Genomic DNA, 16,476 nt, shown 5'->3' on the forward strand with positions numbered 1-16,476 from the left:
AGACTGACAGAAAATACCAACCTATTTCAGATAAATGCTTTTTCTGCTGGTGAGGGAACTGCACACAACTGTTCGGTCTACTCAGTCACAAGTAAGTTTAGAAACAGCTAATCTGGAAGCCTACAACCAAACCAAAGCACGTTCATCCTTTATTTACAACCCAGAACTGTTCCAAATGAGTATCAAGAAAAAAAAAAAAAGGGGGGGCTTGAACTAAGGTATTAAAAAGCTGCCTTCACTTGCATTTCCTTCAGTACAAGTTCCCTTCACAGATTTGTTTCATCAATATCCAGTGCATTAAATGAAAACATGAGCTAGTAGAATTTGGTGCCTTAGCCTGTGATTTCATGCTATTTCAGGGTTAACTGCTGAGGAAAATTTAGCTTTTTCTACAGTTCTTCTAGAACTTTTTTTTCTAAATCAAAGGAAAAAAACTTTCTTTTTTTTAAGAATAAGCATTTTTGAGGCATATTCACAGCAAAACTATGATGACAAAGAGTAATTAAACCAGGCAAGTAGAAGACCTAAAAAATGGAGAAACTAAGTAATTTAAAATAGCATGTATGAAAGGAAAGAAGCACCATCAATTTAGTTGAAAAGCCACCCAATTTGAAGAGGACAAAATTCATAAATATTTCTAGCAATAAAGACAGCCACATATCCAAAGCGGGCATTGTATTAGAAACCAGATCCATTACATTCTTGGAGAAACTGAATCATTGAGTAGGCAAGAAATACTTACTTGTCCTTGAAACATTTCCAGTTTCTAACTCCATCAACCCTGAACTAGGAGAGTGCTAGGATATCAAATGATTTTCCAAAACCACCTGAAAAGAAGCCAGAGACGCTCCAGGATATATTTTTTCTTAAATAGCTTAATATCTTCTCTACACCAAAAGTACATTGCTTCTAGCCTCAACAGGGAGTTTTCTGCCAAGACTGCAGGAAAGTAAAAAAAAAAAAAAAAAAATCCAGAAGACAGTGTATTGCACTCAATTAATTACATGCTTAATTGCCGTCTTCTTTTAACAGCATAATGAACAGAGCAAGTTTCAGTTTCAGTATGTATATGTAGCCCATATATGATTTGAAATGTCTGTGGTAAGATCAGACATGTTCACATAACCAGTAGTAAACACACAGAATAAATAACACCTATGCCCCTTGCTTTCCACCCAGAGCATCCAGGAGCTAACATGTAAGGGTGTTGCTGTACAACCTGAAAAACAAACACTATATGCCATGGAAGCTGACACCCTCAATTAAACTTAAGAGAATAAACTTAAGAGAATAGGCTCATCTGGCCTGATCCCAGGCCAGTGGACCACCATGTGCCGGTGGATCTTCTTCCTCTCTTCACTTCTTTGGCCAGGACTTGGTTGCACTATTGACTCAACTTACGTTTCTGAGTCAGTAGTCTGAAAAGTATCCCAAGGCACACACAACTTTCATTTCAACCTTCCCGAGGCACACATCAAAGTGATATACCAGGAAGCCAGCTGGCAAGATGTAGGTTCCAAATGTTTGCATAAACTGCAAGTTTAACTATTAAACTATTGGCAAACAGCCCAATTCCAGTCAGAGGCACTTGCCCTCATTAAAGCCAAACAAAATAAAACAAAAACAAAGTCTCCAAGCTAAGCCATTCAAGATGTTACCTATGTAAAACAAACATTTCATTTTAATGGTCAGATTGAGTTTGGCTTTTACTCACTCCCTGTACGATGTACCTGCATAAGGCACCTTCTTGCCATTTAAAAGCAACCCTGCCTGTCCTTTCTAGTAAATATAAAATCACTTTCTTTTCCCTCTACTTACAGCTTTGCACACAAAAGAAACAAGTACAGTGATTTTTTATTTTTTTTTTTTAAAAAAAAGAGAAGCATAGTTCTCTCAGACATTCCTAGTCTCAAATGTCATACCTATATTGTTGAAAATTCTACAGGAAAAGCTGATGCATGCCATTTCATTTACCGACAATATTATGATACCCATTGTCAACTCTTTTATAATCCTGAAGTTCAAGAGACAGTCATTTTTTGGTTTTGCAATGGAAATTTAGCTTTGGCATTAACAATGGAGAGAATGGGCACATGTACACAGATAATTCAGTCAGACATGAGCTCAGTCAGACCGTACTCCAAGCCGGCCGGACACAAGCCAGCTCTAGTTCACAAGTCATGTAGCTGTGTTAGCACAGCACTGTGCCCACACTAATAAAACCTGCTGAGAGGCAGGGTATATTAGGCTGGGCACAGTCCTCCACTGTCTGGCCAACTTCAATCAAGGACAGAGGATGCTGGGTCTGTCTGCACCCATCTGCGTACGCACGCACTCCTGCTCTGTAAGACTCCGACTTCTGTGCATCTCCTCTTCTGAAGATTTCTTTTTCTTATGTTGTAAACTAGAAGGCTAGAGCACAGCACCATGCATTTGAGATTTTAAGTACCCTCCTTGACCATAACCGTGGTAATTCCTTGTAGCTGTTCCAATGAAGACTTAAAAAAAGAGAGTAATTACTAGCGCTCCAGGGCAATGAGGGGCTGGGGCAATCAAATGGATTCTATTTACACAAAAGTACTTCCAAGAGCTCTGAAACACAACTGTCCTTTATAGTAGTAGCATTTCCCCCAGGCATTTATTTTGTTGTGGAATTCAAGAATTATAACTCAGTTCTTGTCAACATCTCAAAAAACAGATGATACATTTTAAGTAGTATTCATGTCTATCTCAAAGTAAATAAACAAATAGAAAATTAAGCTATTCATTGGAAAAACAGTGAACCCTAGTTCTTGGAAAAAGCCAGAAAACTAGACTATGAAAAGAGATCAGCTAATATGGCAAATCACTAGCTCTTTAAAGTTTTGCTCCAAACACACATGCAACTAAACTCATCTTTGCCTGTGCAAGGAAATTACTCAGTGTTCCAAGGATGGAAAAAAACATGTCTTAATAATCTACTGACATAGAAACCAAAGGACAGGTGTGCATCTCTGAGCTCAAATAACTAGCCCAAAAGATCAAGGAATAAAACTGTAACACGAACACGTTAATAACATCGAGTTTTCCTTAATAACAAATGCCCTGGAGCACCTTAAGGCTGACACAACTTCTCTGTTTTATATTTTCTTCATTTAAAAAGGAGATTAAAAACCCCCAAACAGCCAACCAAAACAGATTTACTGAGGTATATACTTGATTTTTAGGAAATGCAGTATGAAACCCTTCAATTATACAACACTATCTTCTGCCAGCCCCTTCTGTCTTGCTGGTAAAAAGGTAGACAGGGTAAAAAAGCCAGTTACTAGAGTGTGAGACTTCTGTCTCCACTTCAAAGTAACCTCTCACTACCTTTAACTTTTCTATAGTGTAAAATAAGCATTCCATGTTTTGCAATGAACTATAGATTGTTGAATGAAAAAAAAAAAAAGTCATGTCACTATTTAAGACATCTTCATCAGCCTTCAAACTCAAAGCCATTGACGCGAACTGGAGTTTAGTTTATTCAAAAAGCAAATTTAATCTGGGCAGTAGCCTTTGAATAAAATTTTAAAGTTTCCTTATACACAACAGTATTTCAAAAATAGAACTCATATTTGGTTTTATGATTTAACATTCATGTCCATTTGTATACTCATGTGTCCCTGCGAAAGTAAAACCCGTAAAAAGGTATGATCCAAACAAGTTCAGGCAGACTCTGGTACCAACAATCAGAGAACAGTGACAAAGGAAGATAGTTTACGGAAAGATTTGTGTTAATTTTCATTGGAATAGCCTGCACGCTGCAAAAACACTAGGTAGTATTAGTCAATATTTAGCTTTGCAATAATGTCTGTTAAGTATGATCTGAGATCTAATATAGAGTGCTTACATTTCTTACCTAAAAAAATACCTATCTGACTTCAGAAACGTTAATTCAGTATTCACAGAGGATTCTACAACAGCAAGTTTTCAGAGAGAGTAAAAAATAAGTATTTATCATTTTGATTTACAATATGTGCAAGAATACTCAAAGTAACACTGGCTAGAACAAGTTCTAACAAACATTCATCGTTGGCGACAATCAAGGCAATGAAATAATTTTTTGGCTAAATGGCAATGTTGGATATGCAACTCTAAGGTACTATAGCTGTGAAGTTCATATATCATGCACACCTGCATAAAAATAAATCTCAGTGCACAAATTTCAGAGAGAAGCTGAACCTTACCCTTAGTGACAGAAGGAATGCTTTTTCCATCTGAATTACTTAAATTGAGTAACCAGTCCATTCAAGTTTTAAAAACTCATCAGACTTTGAAAATACAGGAGTCTGTCTTCCTCAATCCATTAATTAAAAAGATGATAGATTAAAAAAAAATGCTTGGAGAGCTACTCTCTAAACCTCAAAAAGGACAAGGTAAATAGAAACAAAGTGTTCAGCTTCTAACTACAGCTAATACTTTGTCTTAAATATATAAATATTTGTTGTCCCCCCATCCTTTATTATGCAAAGCATGGAACAGCTCCAGTTAACAGAATATAAATTGGTTAGAGCTGAATTAGAGAAATAGATAATTTACATCCAAAGAACAATCTGACATAAATGACACACAAAGAAATTGTATAAAATTTTACCTTTCTTTAAATACAAAAATCTAATAATACAAGCAAATAGTACCAGATCATAAAATTGTTTAGAGGGGTATACATATGTGTTTAGACACATATGTACAACAGGTATATATTATCTATTCCACAAAGAAAAATGACAACTGATGAATCCCCGTCTTAAATGTAATCAAGATCATATGGGGGTGGAAGGGGATGACCCAGAAATTAACTAAAGAAAATTACATTAATATTAATTTAAAATGGATTATCTGAATGAAGACTTCTTGGCCGATTTAAAAAACAGTTAAAACATATTTCAAACTTCACAAATTTTGTAGCTTGTCCAGAATGTGAATAAAATTACTTAAGATTTAGGGTCTCGTCAGCTATTCTGCTTGTAACATTCCCGTATATCCCCTACTACTTATCTCCTACTAGGCCAAAAACCTCCTAGTGCATTCACTGTAGAATCAAAACCAAAACAAGAATGAAATGCTCGTTTAGTTTTCTGCACCATTCCCTAACACCATAAGGCTTGCTGTTAAGTCTCCCTAAAACCAACCTGCAGAGTTATAACATACAATTAACCTACAGTTAAGCCTTTCAAGTGAAGAGCTTCTCAAGTGAAAAGCTGCAATTCAAGTAGGGCATTGAGCAGAAGCTACAACCAAGGGCCATACTTGAAGACACACAGTAACATTTCCTTGTCAGAACAGAGAAGAACATTTACTGCCATGACTATGTCACTATATACCATATATTAAAGACAGTAATGAAATATTTCCCAACAAAGTAAAAATATTATCTTGAAAGTAAGCCATACAGCCCCTATTTAAGAATTACTTTCTGACCAGCTGTCAAAAACTACTTTCCTACTGCAACTAGCCAGTTTTGGAACTGGTAGCAAAAGGCAAATTACAGGCTGTGTTTTTAGTAATTCAAAGTGTTACATTAATAAATTATAGTTAGCTTAAATTTACTTTATCATCAAAAGTCAGAGAATGTAGACATAAATTTGTAGAAGTAATTTTCCAACATGAATACTTGAATGTCACCAAACAACTGAGTTTTAAAAGAGAAATATCGGCAACAATTTGTATTACTTACTGGTATATAATAGATATTCATTTTAGGGGCTTCATTGGCAGTCATTAGCATTCCTAAAAAGAGATTTCCACATTAAAAAAATATTGGTCACAAGAGGATAACACTCCTTTTTTTAAAAAAATTATATATATACTTGAGGTATTTAATTCACATGAAGTAGATTTGTACAGAGGACTTAAAATATCTTTCCAGGGAAAGAAATGGAAAAAATGGAAAATTTGCTGGCACCAAAAAAAAAAAAAAAAATTAGAATGGCAACCTGAGTCTTTGTAGGGAAAGAATCCTTCATGGGTTAGGGGAGGAGGGGTGAAATCACATTAGCTGCAGTTCATACAGTACATATTCTGGGCTGCAATGGAATAGCAAATTGGGACCCATAATAAATTGCTGTGTCATATGCTAAGGAAAGAAAGGTCTGATAGCAGCACAATTAATGAAGTTTCATTTCCTACATATTCGTGACCTTTTGCTCTCTCTCTTTAACAACTGTTCAGCACCACTTCAAGCAACACTAAGTCCTAAGAATTGCGGGCTGCCAATTTTCATAACAAATTTAAATAGTTCATCCCATAACAATATTTAGAACAAATCCAGTTAGTATTGCACTTAAAACCTAACTTGGCCATAAAGTTGTATTATTAATAAAAGGGGAGGTTTGGGTTTTTGTTTTGTTTTTAAACACACATCTATAGTCTAAACAAAGTAATAAATCATAACATGGTTTACACCTTTAATCATATTTCACCTTGGGAAATCAAGGCAAACAGTAGCTTGTCAACACAAAATGAGACAGGATATCGTGGCTTCAAATGCTGTAACATTAGTAATATAAAATTTGAAATATCTATGAATATACCTAAGAAGCAGTGTGAATAAGGGCTGCATATACTCTGAATATAAAACACTACTGCAGAAATCTTAAAACTCATGGAAAATCTCCTACTGCCACAAGACTTCATGTAAGTTCAAAATGAGAAATACTATCAATTTTCTTCTACATAACAGAGTAATGAGGACATTCAGCAGATACTTGTACATTTATCTCAATTTTGTCTTTCCAACATAGCTGATCACCAGGTAATACAAGAGATGGAATATGAAAAAGAAAAGAGCAATCAAGTTAGATAACATTCTGATCTAAAAGTATTGTAACACATGCCACTAAGACTATGAATAACTGGGTCAATTACTATGCACCCAGAGGGCAGAAATATAATTTACACCCAACTAGAGGAACGCAATTAACATGGGTGGAGTAATCCTTCCTACCTAATCCTTTTATTAAAAATACACAATGCAGCTTATAATGTCAGAAAAAAGGGGGCTTGCTTTCCTGGCAAAGCAAGAAATTTGTGAAAGCTTAGTCAGCAAACTGAGGCTAAAAAACATATCTGGAAAGGTTTGCAGGCAATTTAAGGAAAAAGCAAGAATTTATAGCATATGCATATATATACACACACACACTCTGTACTATATGGATATACTATAGTATAGTATATAGATTACATGCTCCCTTAGCTTATCAGCATGCTCACAACTATTTCAGGAGACAACGCTTTTCTCCATTGACTGAATATGAATCACTAGAGATAAAAGGATAGAAATTAATTCTGCAGGTGCTTCCAAGATGACAGCAAAGGGAAAACCTCCTCTTTGAGACTTTTCCACCAATAATTAAAGGAGGGAAAAAACAGTCTTCGGAACAGTACCTGGGTGTACACTACAGGGGAAGTAAATGAATAAAAAAAAGGAGCAACTCTGTGAAAAGAGAAGTCCACTGTGCGCATTTTCATTGTTTCAGCTTGTTAGTTTTAACCAATTTTTATGGGAAGAGAGACCACACCCTAACAAACTACACAGCAGCCTAGTCTGATCACTTTAAAAGGGAAATAAATGAGAACTCTCTTTTTCAGAGAAGTTTTAATAAGACCGTCTTTGGAAAGTGGTCTGCCATACAGTATCATCAATTTAAAGGAATGAAAACATGACTATGAAGCGGTAGTAAATGGGAGAAGCAGCTTGAGAAAATGCAAATTTGTAACTTCAAGATTTTTTTTACAATAATTGAAACAAATGAGGCACAGATTTCTATACACTGAAGATACTGCTAAGTTTAATTTATATTCTACAACTTAACTGAAGCTGAGTCAAGGCTACGCAGTAAGAAAAAGAATAATTCACATTATACTGATCTACAGTTTACCACAAATGTTTAAGAATGTTTCACGTTACAATGTAGTTTCACTTTTCCAATTCTTTATATTTTTTTTATAATTGTGACAATACAGTGTTAAAGCTATTTCATTACTGCACATGCAGCAGATATTTTGATGTAAGAGAAGGCTGCAACTAATACAAAGTAGCAGCTATCTTCTGTGGTTTTAAACCACAACTTGATTATTACAACTATTGTAATAAAATTATAAATAAAAAATAGAAAAATAAAATATCTAGACACACTAGACATAAATTTTCCCAAAACAAAAACATTCTAAATGTAGATTCAATGACTTCTGGTTCATGACATTTCTGAAAGTCTCTTCAATTTCAAACAAAACACGTTTCTCATGAAACAAATTCTGAATTTTGATCCACATCAGTGAAATAAAATATGAAAGCATTTTGTTCCTTGCAGTGATGAACTGCAAAGCTGTTTTAAGCAAATGTAAGAGCATAAGGGTGAGATTAGGGTATGGGCATTCAAAGTGTTAAAACACAAGCTAGGCAAATATCTCTCGGGCTTCCTGTGCCACACTGGCTTTATGAACATCCAGTGGTGTTCCGAGAATGCTGGGGCACCAGTGAGAGCGCTTGGCCATAGCCATACTAGTACTTAAATGATATTGTATTTTCAGCTTTCCACAACTGCAAGTTCATATCCCTGGAAATATTTCCTTATTTTCAGATGTGCAATCATTATTATGCTTTAAATTCTGAATGAGTATGAGGTGGTGCTAGGCATTGTAAATTCTAGAGCAACGCTATTTATGACAAACATGCAATGCACCACCTCTTACCTTAAGTCTCTTAATTTTCACTGCAACATGTGCTAGTTTTCCCCCATTCTGTCTCCATGTGATTATAAAATATAATCTAGTTTTCATCCAACAACAGTTCTTACCAAAAGACATCAACCTGCCCCCACTACAGGCATGGTCAAAGCAAGAACAATAAGAAAAGCAGAACTGACTTAAGGAGGAGACACAGGACTGGAATGCACAATCTAGATCACAGATCTCAATCTAGATCACAGACACATGAAAAAGTAATGTCCAATAAGCAACATTAGGGAGATACATGCATTCAATTCTTTGTGCTACAAAATTCTTCCTGCAGAGTCTCATGAAAATAATTTCTGCAAAAGCACTTGTGGCACGTCTACATACCATAGAGGCTACAGAGCGTCCACAGTTGAGTAACGTCCATCCTTGTAGATATTCAAACTTGAGTGGTTATGACCTGAGGAGCCTGATCAGACTTTGAAGTTGGATCTCACTTCAAGTTTGGCCCTGCTTTGAGCAGGAAATAGACAACCCTAGAGGTCCCTTCCAACTTAAATAATGCTAAGATTCTACATTGTGAAATAATTAACTTCTGTTTCATTCCCTGTCATGATCCCTTTCATTATCAGCGCTGCATGGATGTTAATTCCCTCCTGGGTTCTCTTTTGGATAAAAATCAGTAAGCTCAAAGGTGAAACCTGGATGAAACTCTAAAGATAATTCACTCCAATGACCTCTCTCTGTAGCCACTGTGGACGAGAAAAGACCAGGTTTGTCTATTTCCACGTTGCATAGTCCACACTTTTACTACACAGTTATTCTCAAATACACCCAAATGAACTTATCCACGCAACCAGGGCACACTAGATGTACCCTCAGCACCATGCCATAAAGCCCCGGTTTTGGCAGGTTTCAATTCTTTGAGTACATGTTTTCTGGCACTTTGATCTGGGAAAAACAAATATACAGAACATAAAAATTACATTGATGCCTTTTTGAGGGCTCAGAAAAATCTAGTCCAATTCCTAAGTATTGAAACACCAGTCTGTTTCAGAGGAGGCTAAACCTGAGCAACATGGAAACAAGTTATTATTTTCATCAGCGAGGTCCTGTAGACCATTACAGTTTTGCTGCTGCATAAGGTCAAAAATGCCCACCATCTCAGCAGGGATCATTACTTAAGTGCTCATCTCACAAAAATAAAAAAAAAAAAAAAAAAAAAAAAAAGAGACATTCTTAACTGAAGTTGGCAGAAACGACAAGATAAGTTTTAACTCGTTAGAAATCTCAAACTGACTTATCTACAATCTTGAATTTGAACTGCTAGTATGAATCAAAGTCCAAGTCGCTCTGTCTTCACTGCTACCTCTCCCTAAAATACCTCTCTTTAAAATTAAGCGCAGAGTTTGCAACACAGGCATGGTCTGAATGAAGAATTTTGTCCTGTGCCATCCTAGAGGCCCTAATTTTTATTTCATCTTTTTCAATACTGCTTTCTAAAAAGGAAGTAGTGTCACATAGTAGTTCAGAACTAAGCAACTCAGATCAAGCAGGGAAAATTAAGGCCAGTAGCAATGTGAGGTACAACCAAAGCACATGTGCACATATAGTCACTATTTTGTAAAATATTTTTACTCATAAGGTAGGAACTAGAAACCTTGGTTAAAAGTGACCCTCAGTTTTGACCTCTAAACATAACATTGAGGCACAGCAAATCTGAAAACAGTCACAGAAAGCATGCGAACCTGTGCACTTCAGAATCTACACTTAAACAAAAGTAATCATTCTCAGGAAGGCACAAAAAGTGCTACATCTAAAATGAGGAAAGATCAAATAGTTGTAAAAATTTGTAAAATTGCTGTAAAGAGATTTTTACTAGCTCTAGAAAGCAAGCTGTAATTTATCTGGGACTTAACTGAGACAAAATGCCAAAATTCCTATTCTTATGAAACTAAACACTTCAGATATTTGAAAGGGTAAAAGAGGTCAATCACTCAACAGACAGCACAGCAGCTCCTAACGGCAAAGAGGTTCCGATTTAATACAGATGCAGAGGAAACAATGACAGTAACTGACAGCTAACCATTTTTTCCTAGTTTTGTCATAAGGAGGAAAGTGGACCTAATTCGTATCACCTAAATAGAAAAAAAAGACCACAGCTTGGGTCAACACAAGCTTTCCCTTCTGAAGTTACAAAGACATTAATATATCTAAAGTACCTGAATTTGGATACAGGCAGACATCATTGATATCATATTCTGGCTCCATTGAAGTAAATATCTTCCCCTGAAATTGCAGGAAGAAAAAAAAAATATATAAAAATATATAGTTGAATTTAGTAAATCTAAACATTAAGAATAGCCATTATAGAAGCTAAGAAATATGACGGAATAAAGATGGAGCAGACTTTGCAGAACAATAAAATGTTAAGTATCTCAACATAAAACAAGGAACTCAGTATTGTATTTCATCTCTGATCCGATCTCTTACAAAGAAGTGTAGCCTACTGGTTATTGAACACACAGCACAGTGGCACTTCAAATTTCTCAGCTCACACTTATGTTGAAAACGTGTGTCAGATCTGCTTTATTTTATTTTATGCAAAAGGGGGGTGTCCCCTTTTGGTCAAGTGTGGTGTCACCCTCTTTTTGGTCAAGTCTGAATTAGGTCATTTTAAATCATTTTATTTTAGTAAGTATCGTTAGCTGAAATGATGGACAAAGTGGAATTTGATTCTGGAGCTTGGTTCCTCCACCCTGTTCATGTCTACATAAAATGAAAAATAGCTTAGCACTTTATCTGTAATTTATAAACTCGGTATTAAAAAGAGCATCCAGTGGTATCTAGCTTAGATCAGAATTGAAGTTATAAAGGTTATTTAAGAAAAAGTAAAAGCAGGAAACAACATTCTCCAAAAAAAGTAAGAATTGGAACAGAGTCTGAAAAACCCAGACAAAATACAGGTGCTCTTATAAGCCAACACACAAGACAGCCAGTAAAGGAAGAGTCTCTAAGAACTGGGCCACAGAACCTGAAGCATGAGAGTACATGCCTACACCGTTCTAAATGAGGGACAGGAACAGAGCAAATTTTGATCCTGTTCCTCTTTTTTCTTTCCCTGCAGCAATCCCACCTACCTTTCTGGGCCCTTCCTTTCCCTCCCAGTTACATGCTGCTACCCCACCCACCTCTGGTCTCTCCCCGATGATTAATAAGAGTCCTCCCCCACCCTGGCCTTAGCAGACAAAAGCCTCATGCTCCCCACCCCAAGGCACGTCTCAGCATGGGGCTATTCTGGTATCAAAGCCATATGCTCTCCACCCCACAGTCTGCCTCTGCAGTTGGTTCCCAGCCAGAGATAGTCAGGAACCAACATCTGGGAGAGGTCGAGCCAGCTGGAACATACTCTAGGAAAGAGTCCAAAGCTATCTGTGCCTTCCAGCAGTAAGAAACCCTCCCTTTTCCCACTGCAGAGGCCACCTGACAAACCTTACAGTGTTTCATTCTCAATGAGGAAAATATATATACCTAGGAAAAATGGAGAGAGGCCACTGCAGATGTTTTAAATAATAACCAATAATTTATTTGCTCTTTTAAACAATAAAAAGTAACTGCAGAGGAGCTTCCAAAAAACTGCTTGCGATCACAGAAAAAAAATAAAAAAAAGAGGCTGTTGAAAGTCCATGAAGAAGCACAACAATAGAGAAATGACTGCCTGAAACAGTCAGAAAAAAGTGCCTCTGAACTACTGTAACTGCTCTTGATATGCTTCATTATACAGCTAGAAAAACATAGATGGAGCATGTTTTTTAGAAGGAATACAATGACTAAACACAGCCTCTGAAACCGAACCAAGTTACAATAGTATTACTATGAATCTATGGGGTACCATATTTTGTGCAAGCCACATAGACCATAAGAAAAAGAACTGCATAATATAACGGAAGAAAGTCTTATGAAAATTAGAGATTTCAACTTGACTTAAAGGTGCAAAAGGCAGGGATAAAGATGCTGCCTATTGCAACACAATCCATTAATACAGCATAATACACACTGTTATTTGGATCTAGGCAGAGTACCTGCTTCAATATCCAAATAGGTTTCTGTGAAAATAAGCAGTACCTAATTTTAATATGTCATAAACTAACTGTTCTACCTTTGAAGTTAGCCCTTCTTTGAGCAGAAATTGGAATGACCATGTTTTCTTTGACGAATAAACGTAACTGGATGTGTTCAAGCACACTGTGAAAAACACACAAAGGAGGGCAATGGCTAAGATACTATTTCTTATGTTTAAATCCTTCTACTGAAAGAAGAATCCTAGGCAGACATGTAGAAACAGCTAAAAAAATACCTAAAACTGCATTTTTATACCTGACAGGCGGTTGAAAACCTTCCCAGGTGTTGGTTGATTTAGTTAGACAGGACAAAATGCTATGTAAATTAAGACATATTAAAAACTCGACTTCCTACACTGAATTTCAGCTTTATTATTCAAGATGCATAAAAAAGAAATCTGAAGGCAGCAACATAAAAACACTTACCGTATCTTTGTTCCACATTTTTATGATTCGAGAATCTGCAGAGATAATTAAATCCAACTGATGCTGAAACTGAACTGACTTAATTGGCAAGCCATAGTGGTGATCTTTGACTATTAATGGATTACTAGACCGGAGATCATATAATAAAACCTTGAAGAATAAGAGACAGATTAAACTTACAATATTGGAAGATCATGAGGAAGTCACACACATCAGACCTTCACTAAAGGTTTAACTAAACTTGAGGTTTTTTACTTAAATACACGGAGAGGATTTACCTAAAAGAAATAATTTTAAATTCTGAAAACAGCTTATTAAGTAAGCTCAGCCTATTCTGACAATATATTTTAACCTCAGAATGCTTCAGTCTAGAAAAATTAAGAGAAATTTAAGAGCTCACCATCTTTCTAAAATCTTTAATTTCTATTGAAAAAATGAACTATTTTCAAGACTCTTAGTATTTCTTAATTACTGTTATCTCAAATTCTTGTGCTGTTCTTACAAGATTTAAATTTTCAGACTCCCTTCCACATTCAGAGAGTATCCCCTTCACTCATGTGATTTTTTATTTTAAGTAGAGAGTGTAGACCCTGTCTTCCAGGAACCCGCATTTTATCTCCAAAGTTTCCTATGGAACTTGAAAAAGACCTTAAATCTTTCACATGCACAGCGTGAATACTAATAATTTTGGGGAAAAAATATTATCTGTTTAATAAAAAAAATAACCTCCAATAAAACTTGCCTGACGTATACTAACATTGTCACAAATACAACTCTAACATATCTGCTCTTGAACAAGATACAGTTTTCTAAATCGAACAAGAGACTGACGAGGGCAGAAAAAAAATCCCATACTCCGTTTTACAAATATGACGGTAACAATGAATAAATGAATCTAAATGATCTCTTATAGAAAGATAACACAGTAAAAACAACAGTTGAGAGACAATCACTTCTGCTTCGTTAGCCACCACCAAGATAAGGGACAGCATATATGCTGCATTGAGATAGTACTGACAGAGTACTCAAAAAGCAACAAATTCCCCACATACTTGACTCTTAAGTCATAAGAAAACTGCAGAATTTGAAGTTATATAGTACATACGTTGTGATGATTTTAAGTGGTCCCTACAGTATTCTGAAGAGCAAGACCATTTGACAAAATCAATTTGCAGTTCAAGTCTATACATGTAATTTATGCTCTTATAAATACTTTTTTTAATATATATTTACATTACAATAAGTGCACTCAATGTATGATAGACCTGGACTGGCAACTGCAAGAACAGGACCTCCTAAGAACTGTTGTAGATGCAGTTAAGTCTACCTGCCCAGTAGATGTTCCAACAGCCATATTCAAAGCTCCATCAAATTTCAGTGCTGAAACAGATGGTAAACCATCTATCCTGCAAAGCACAATGCTTATAGTTAGACATTCTTTCAATAAAGGCTGCAAATAATTGTTTCAATGTTAAAAATAGCTAAGATATTTAATGTAAATTAATTTACATATATCACTCAAATTCTACTTCAAAATGCTGTATTGTTTACATTCACAACTTACAGTTGTATAGAAACAGATCAATAACTAAAAGACTCCAGAAAGAAAAGCCTTTATTCACACTAGCAATGAGAAGTGAAGAAGGTCATTTTAACACAAAGTGGGATTTGTTTCTAAAAGCAAAACTTCTGAAAAAACAGAAGCACACTTTGAAAAGATAACCTTTACTCACTCTGTGTCTGCTGTGACACTGCTTAAAGCACAGTCCAACACCCCAACTCGATTTCTAGTCCTAGGATCCCAGCATTCCACTTTACCCTAAACAGTTTAGAAAATACATTTCAAGCTTATGCAACAGATGTCTGGTATTCTGAAAATGTTTAAATAAAAGTATGAATTATTTATTCTATGAATAATCAATCAAATTTACTAGGTTGATTTGTTCTAATAATGGCATACAAGCTCCATGCATCTCATTTATATTTTTAAAAAATGCAATCTGAATCAAAATCATTAATACAAAACTTCCGAAGATTAATAGCTGATTTCTACAGATGGCTACACTGTAAAGCAAGATAACATTATTTTCTCTCCCATCTGCAAAATCTCAAGCACCTCAGCAACCAAGGTAGCTCAGAAATTGTATCTGCACTATGCTCTAAAAAGTCATCTTGTTTTCTGAATCTATACTTGACGTAGCAAATGAGATCAAATTCATTAATTAGGTTTCTGTCATGACTTCTTCTTATCCTCATGCAAACTAATATAAAAAAGAAACAAACACTACTGCCCTTTGTATAAAAGGAATGCAAACATTTACCTCAGCCGTCCCCATAGCAAACAAGAAGTGTACAGGATTTATGTCACAGACATTACTCTCTCTAAAACAGAAAAAGGAGCAAGTTAAATTATTCTGAGGTCATTAAACACCTGGACAACTAAAAAGATTTCTGCAATCATGCAGCTTGGAAAAGCAAAAGCTGGAGGGAGGGAGGAAGGGAGGGAGGGATGGATGGCCAACTAATAACAGCTTCCCATACTTAAGAGGAGCTTACCAAGAATTTGGAGACATCAGAGACAGTGCTGATTACCTGAAACAGGTAAGGCTCCAACTGGATGTAAGGATAATATTTTTACGCTATGCAGATAATTCAGCACTGGAACGGGTTGCCCATAGAGGCTGTGGAATTTCCATCCTTGGACTTTCATGACCCCCTGAGAAAATTCATCTGAATTCTGTGTGACCATGCCTTGAGCAGGAGGAGGCTGGGCTCTGAGCTTCTTTCCAACCTGAATGATTCTGCATTTCTCTGCTCACACACACCACCTATCAACAAGCCTTGCCATATCGCTCTGCTCCACTATGCTCTTAAACAACTCAGTTATGTCAAAACATCTTCCTGATTACTTACGTTCTGAAGTTTACATCTCCAACATATTCTGGTGAATGGCCTGTCTTCCTTTCCCTCATCCAAGTATCCTATTTCTCAATAGGGCAACCAAGAGCCCTGTATTTGTCTGGCAACTCTTCCAATGCACAAATATTTCTCTTTGCACCACTCATCCTGGCACTTTCCAACTTCTTCCATTCAAAGCCTTCCACCTCTATAACTCATCGAACTCCCCCACCTCACAACCTTCCCACAACTTCAAGTCTCATCTCTCTGATTCAGATTTTACACTACACCCTCAGCTCTCCCACTCTAGGATTTCCCCCCTTTTTCTTTCTGC

At 36.1% G+C, this 16,476-nt stretch overlaps 1 protein-coding gene across 1 annotated transcript in view; it reads right to left on the reverse strand.

The window, feature by feature from the left end:
• NOL10 (nucleolar protein 10) overlaps nucleotides 1-16,476 on the reverse strand; it is a 52,219-nt gene that overhangs the window by 26,143 nt on the left and 9,600 nt on the right. Inside the window, exons 8-13 of the mRNA XM_082480985.1 lie at nucleotides 15,566-15,626; nucleotides 14,978-15,063; nucleotides 14,572-14,650; nucleotides 13,245-13,394; nucleotides 10,920-10,986; nucleotides 5,699-5,751 (exon numbers count right to left, since the gene is read on the reverse strand). Of these exons, the coding sequence (XP_082337111.1) occupies nucleotides 5,699-5,751; nucleotides 10,920-10,986; nucleotides 13,245-13,394; nucleotides 14,572-14,650; nucleotides 14,978-15,063; nucleotides 15,566-15,626 (496 nt within the window). The remainder of the gene's footprint in view (nucleotides 1-5,698; nucleotides 5,752-10,919; nucleotides 10,987-13,244; nucleotides 13,395-14,571; nucleotides 14,651-14,977; nucleotides 15,064-15,565; nucleotides 15,627-16,476) is intronic.

This window comes from Vanellus vanellus (genome assembly GCF_965231255.1).
Source record: "Vanellus vanellus genome assembly, chromosome: 3".
Taxonomy (NCBI): domain Eukaryota; kingdom Metazoa; phylum Chordata; class Aves; order Charadriiformes; family Charadriidae; genus Vanellus; species Vanellus vanellus.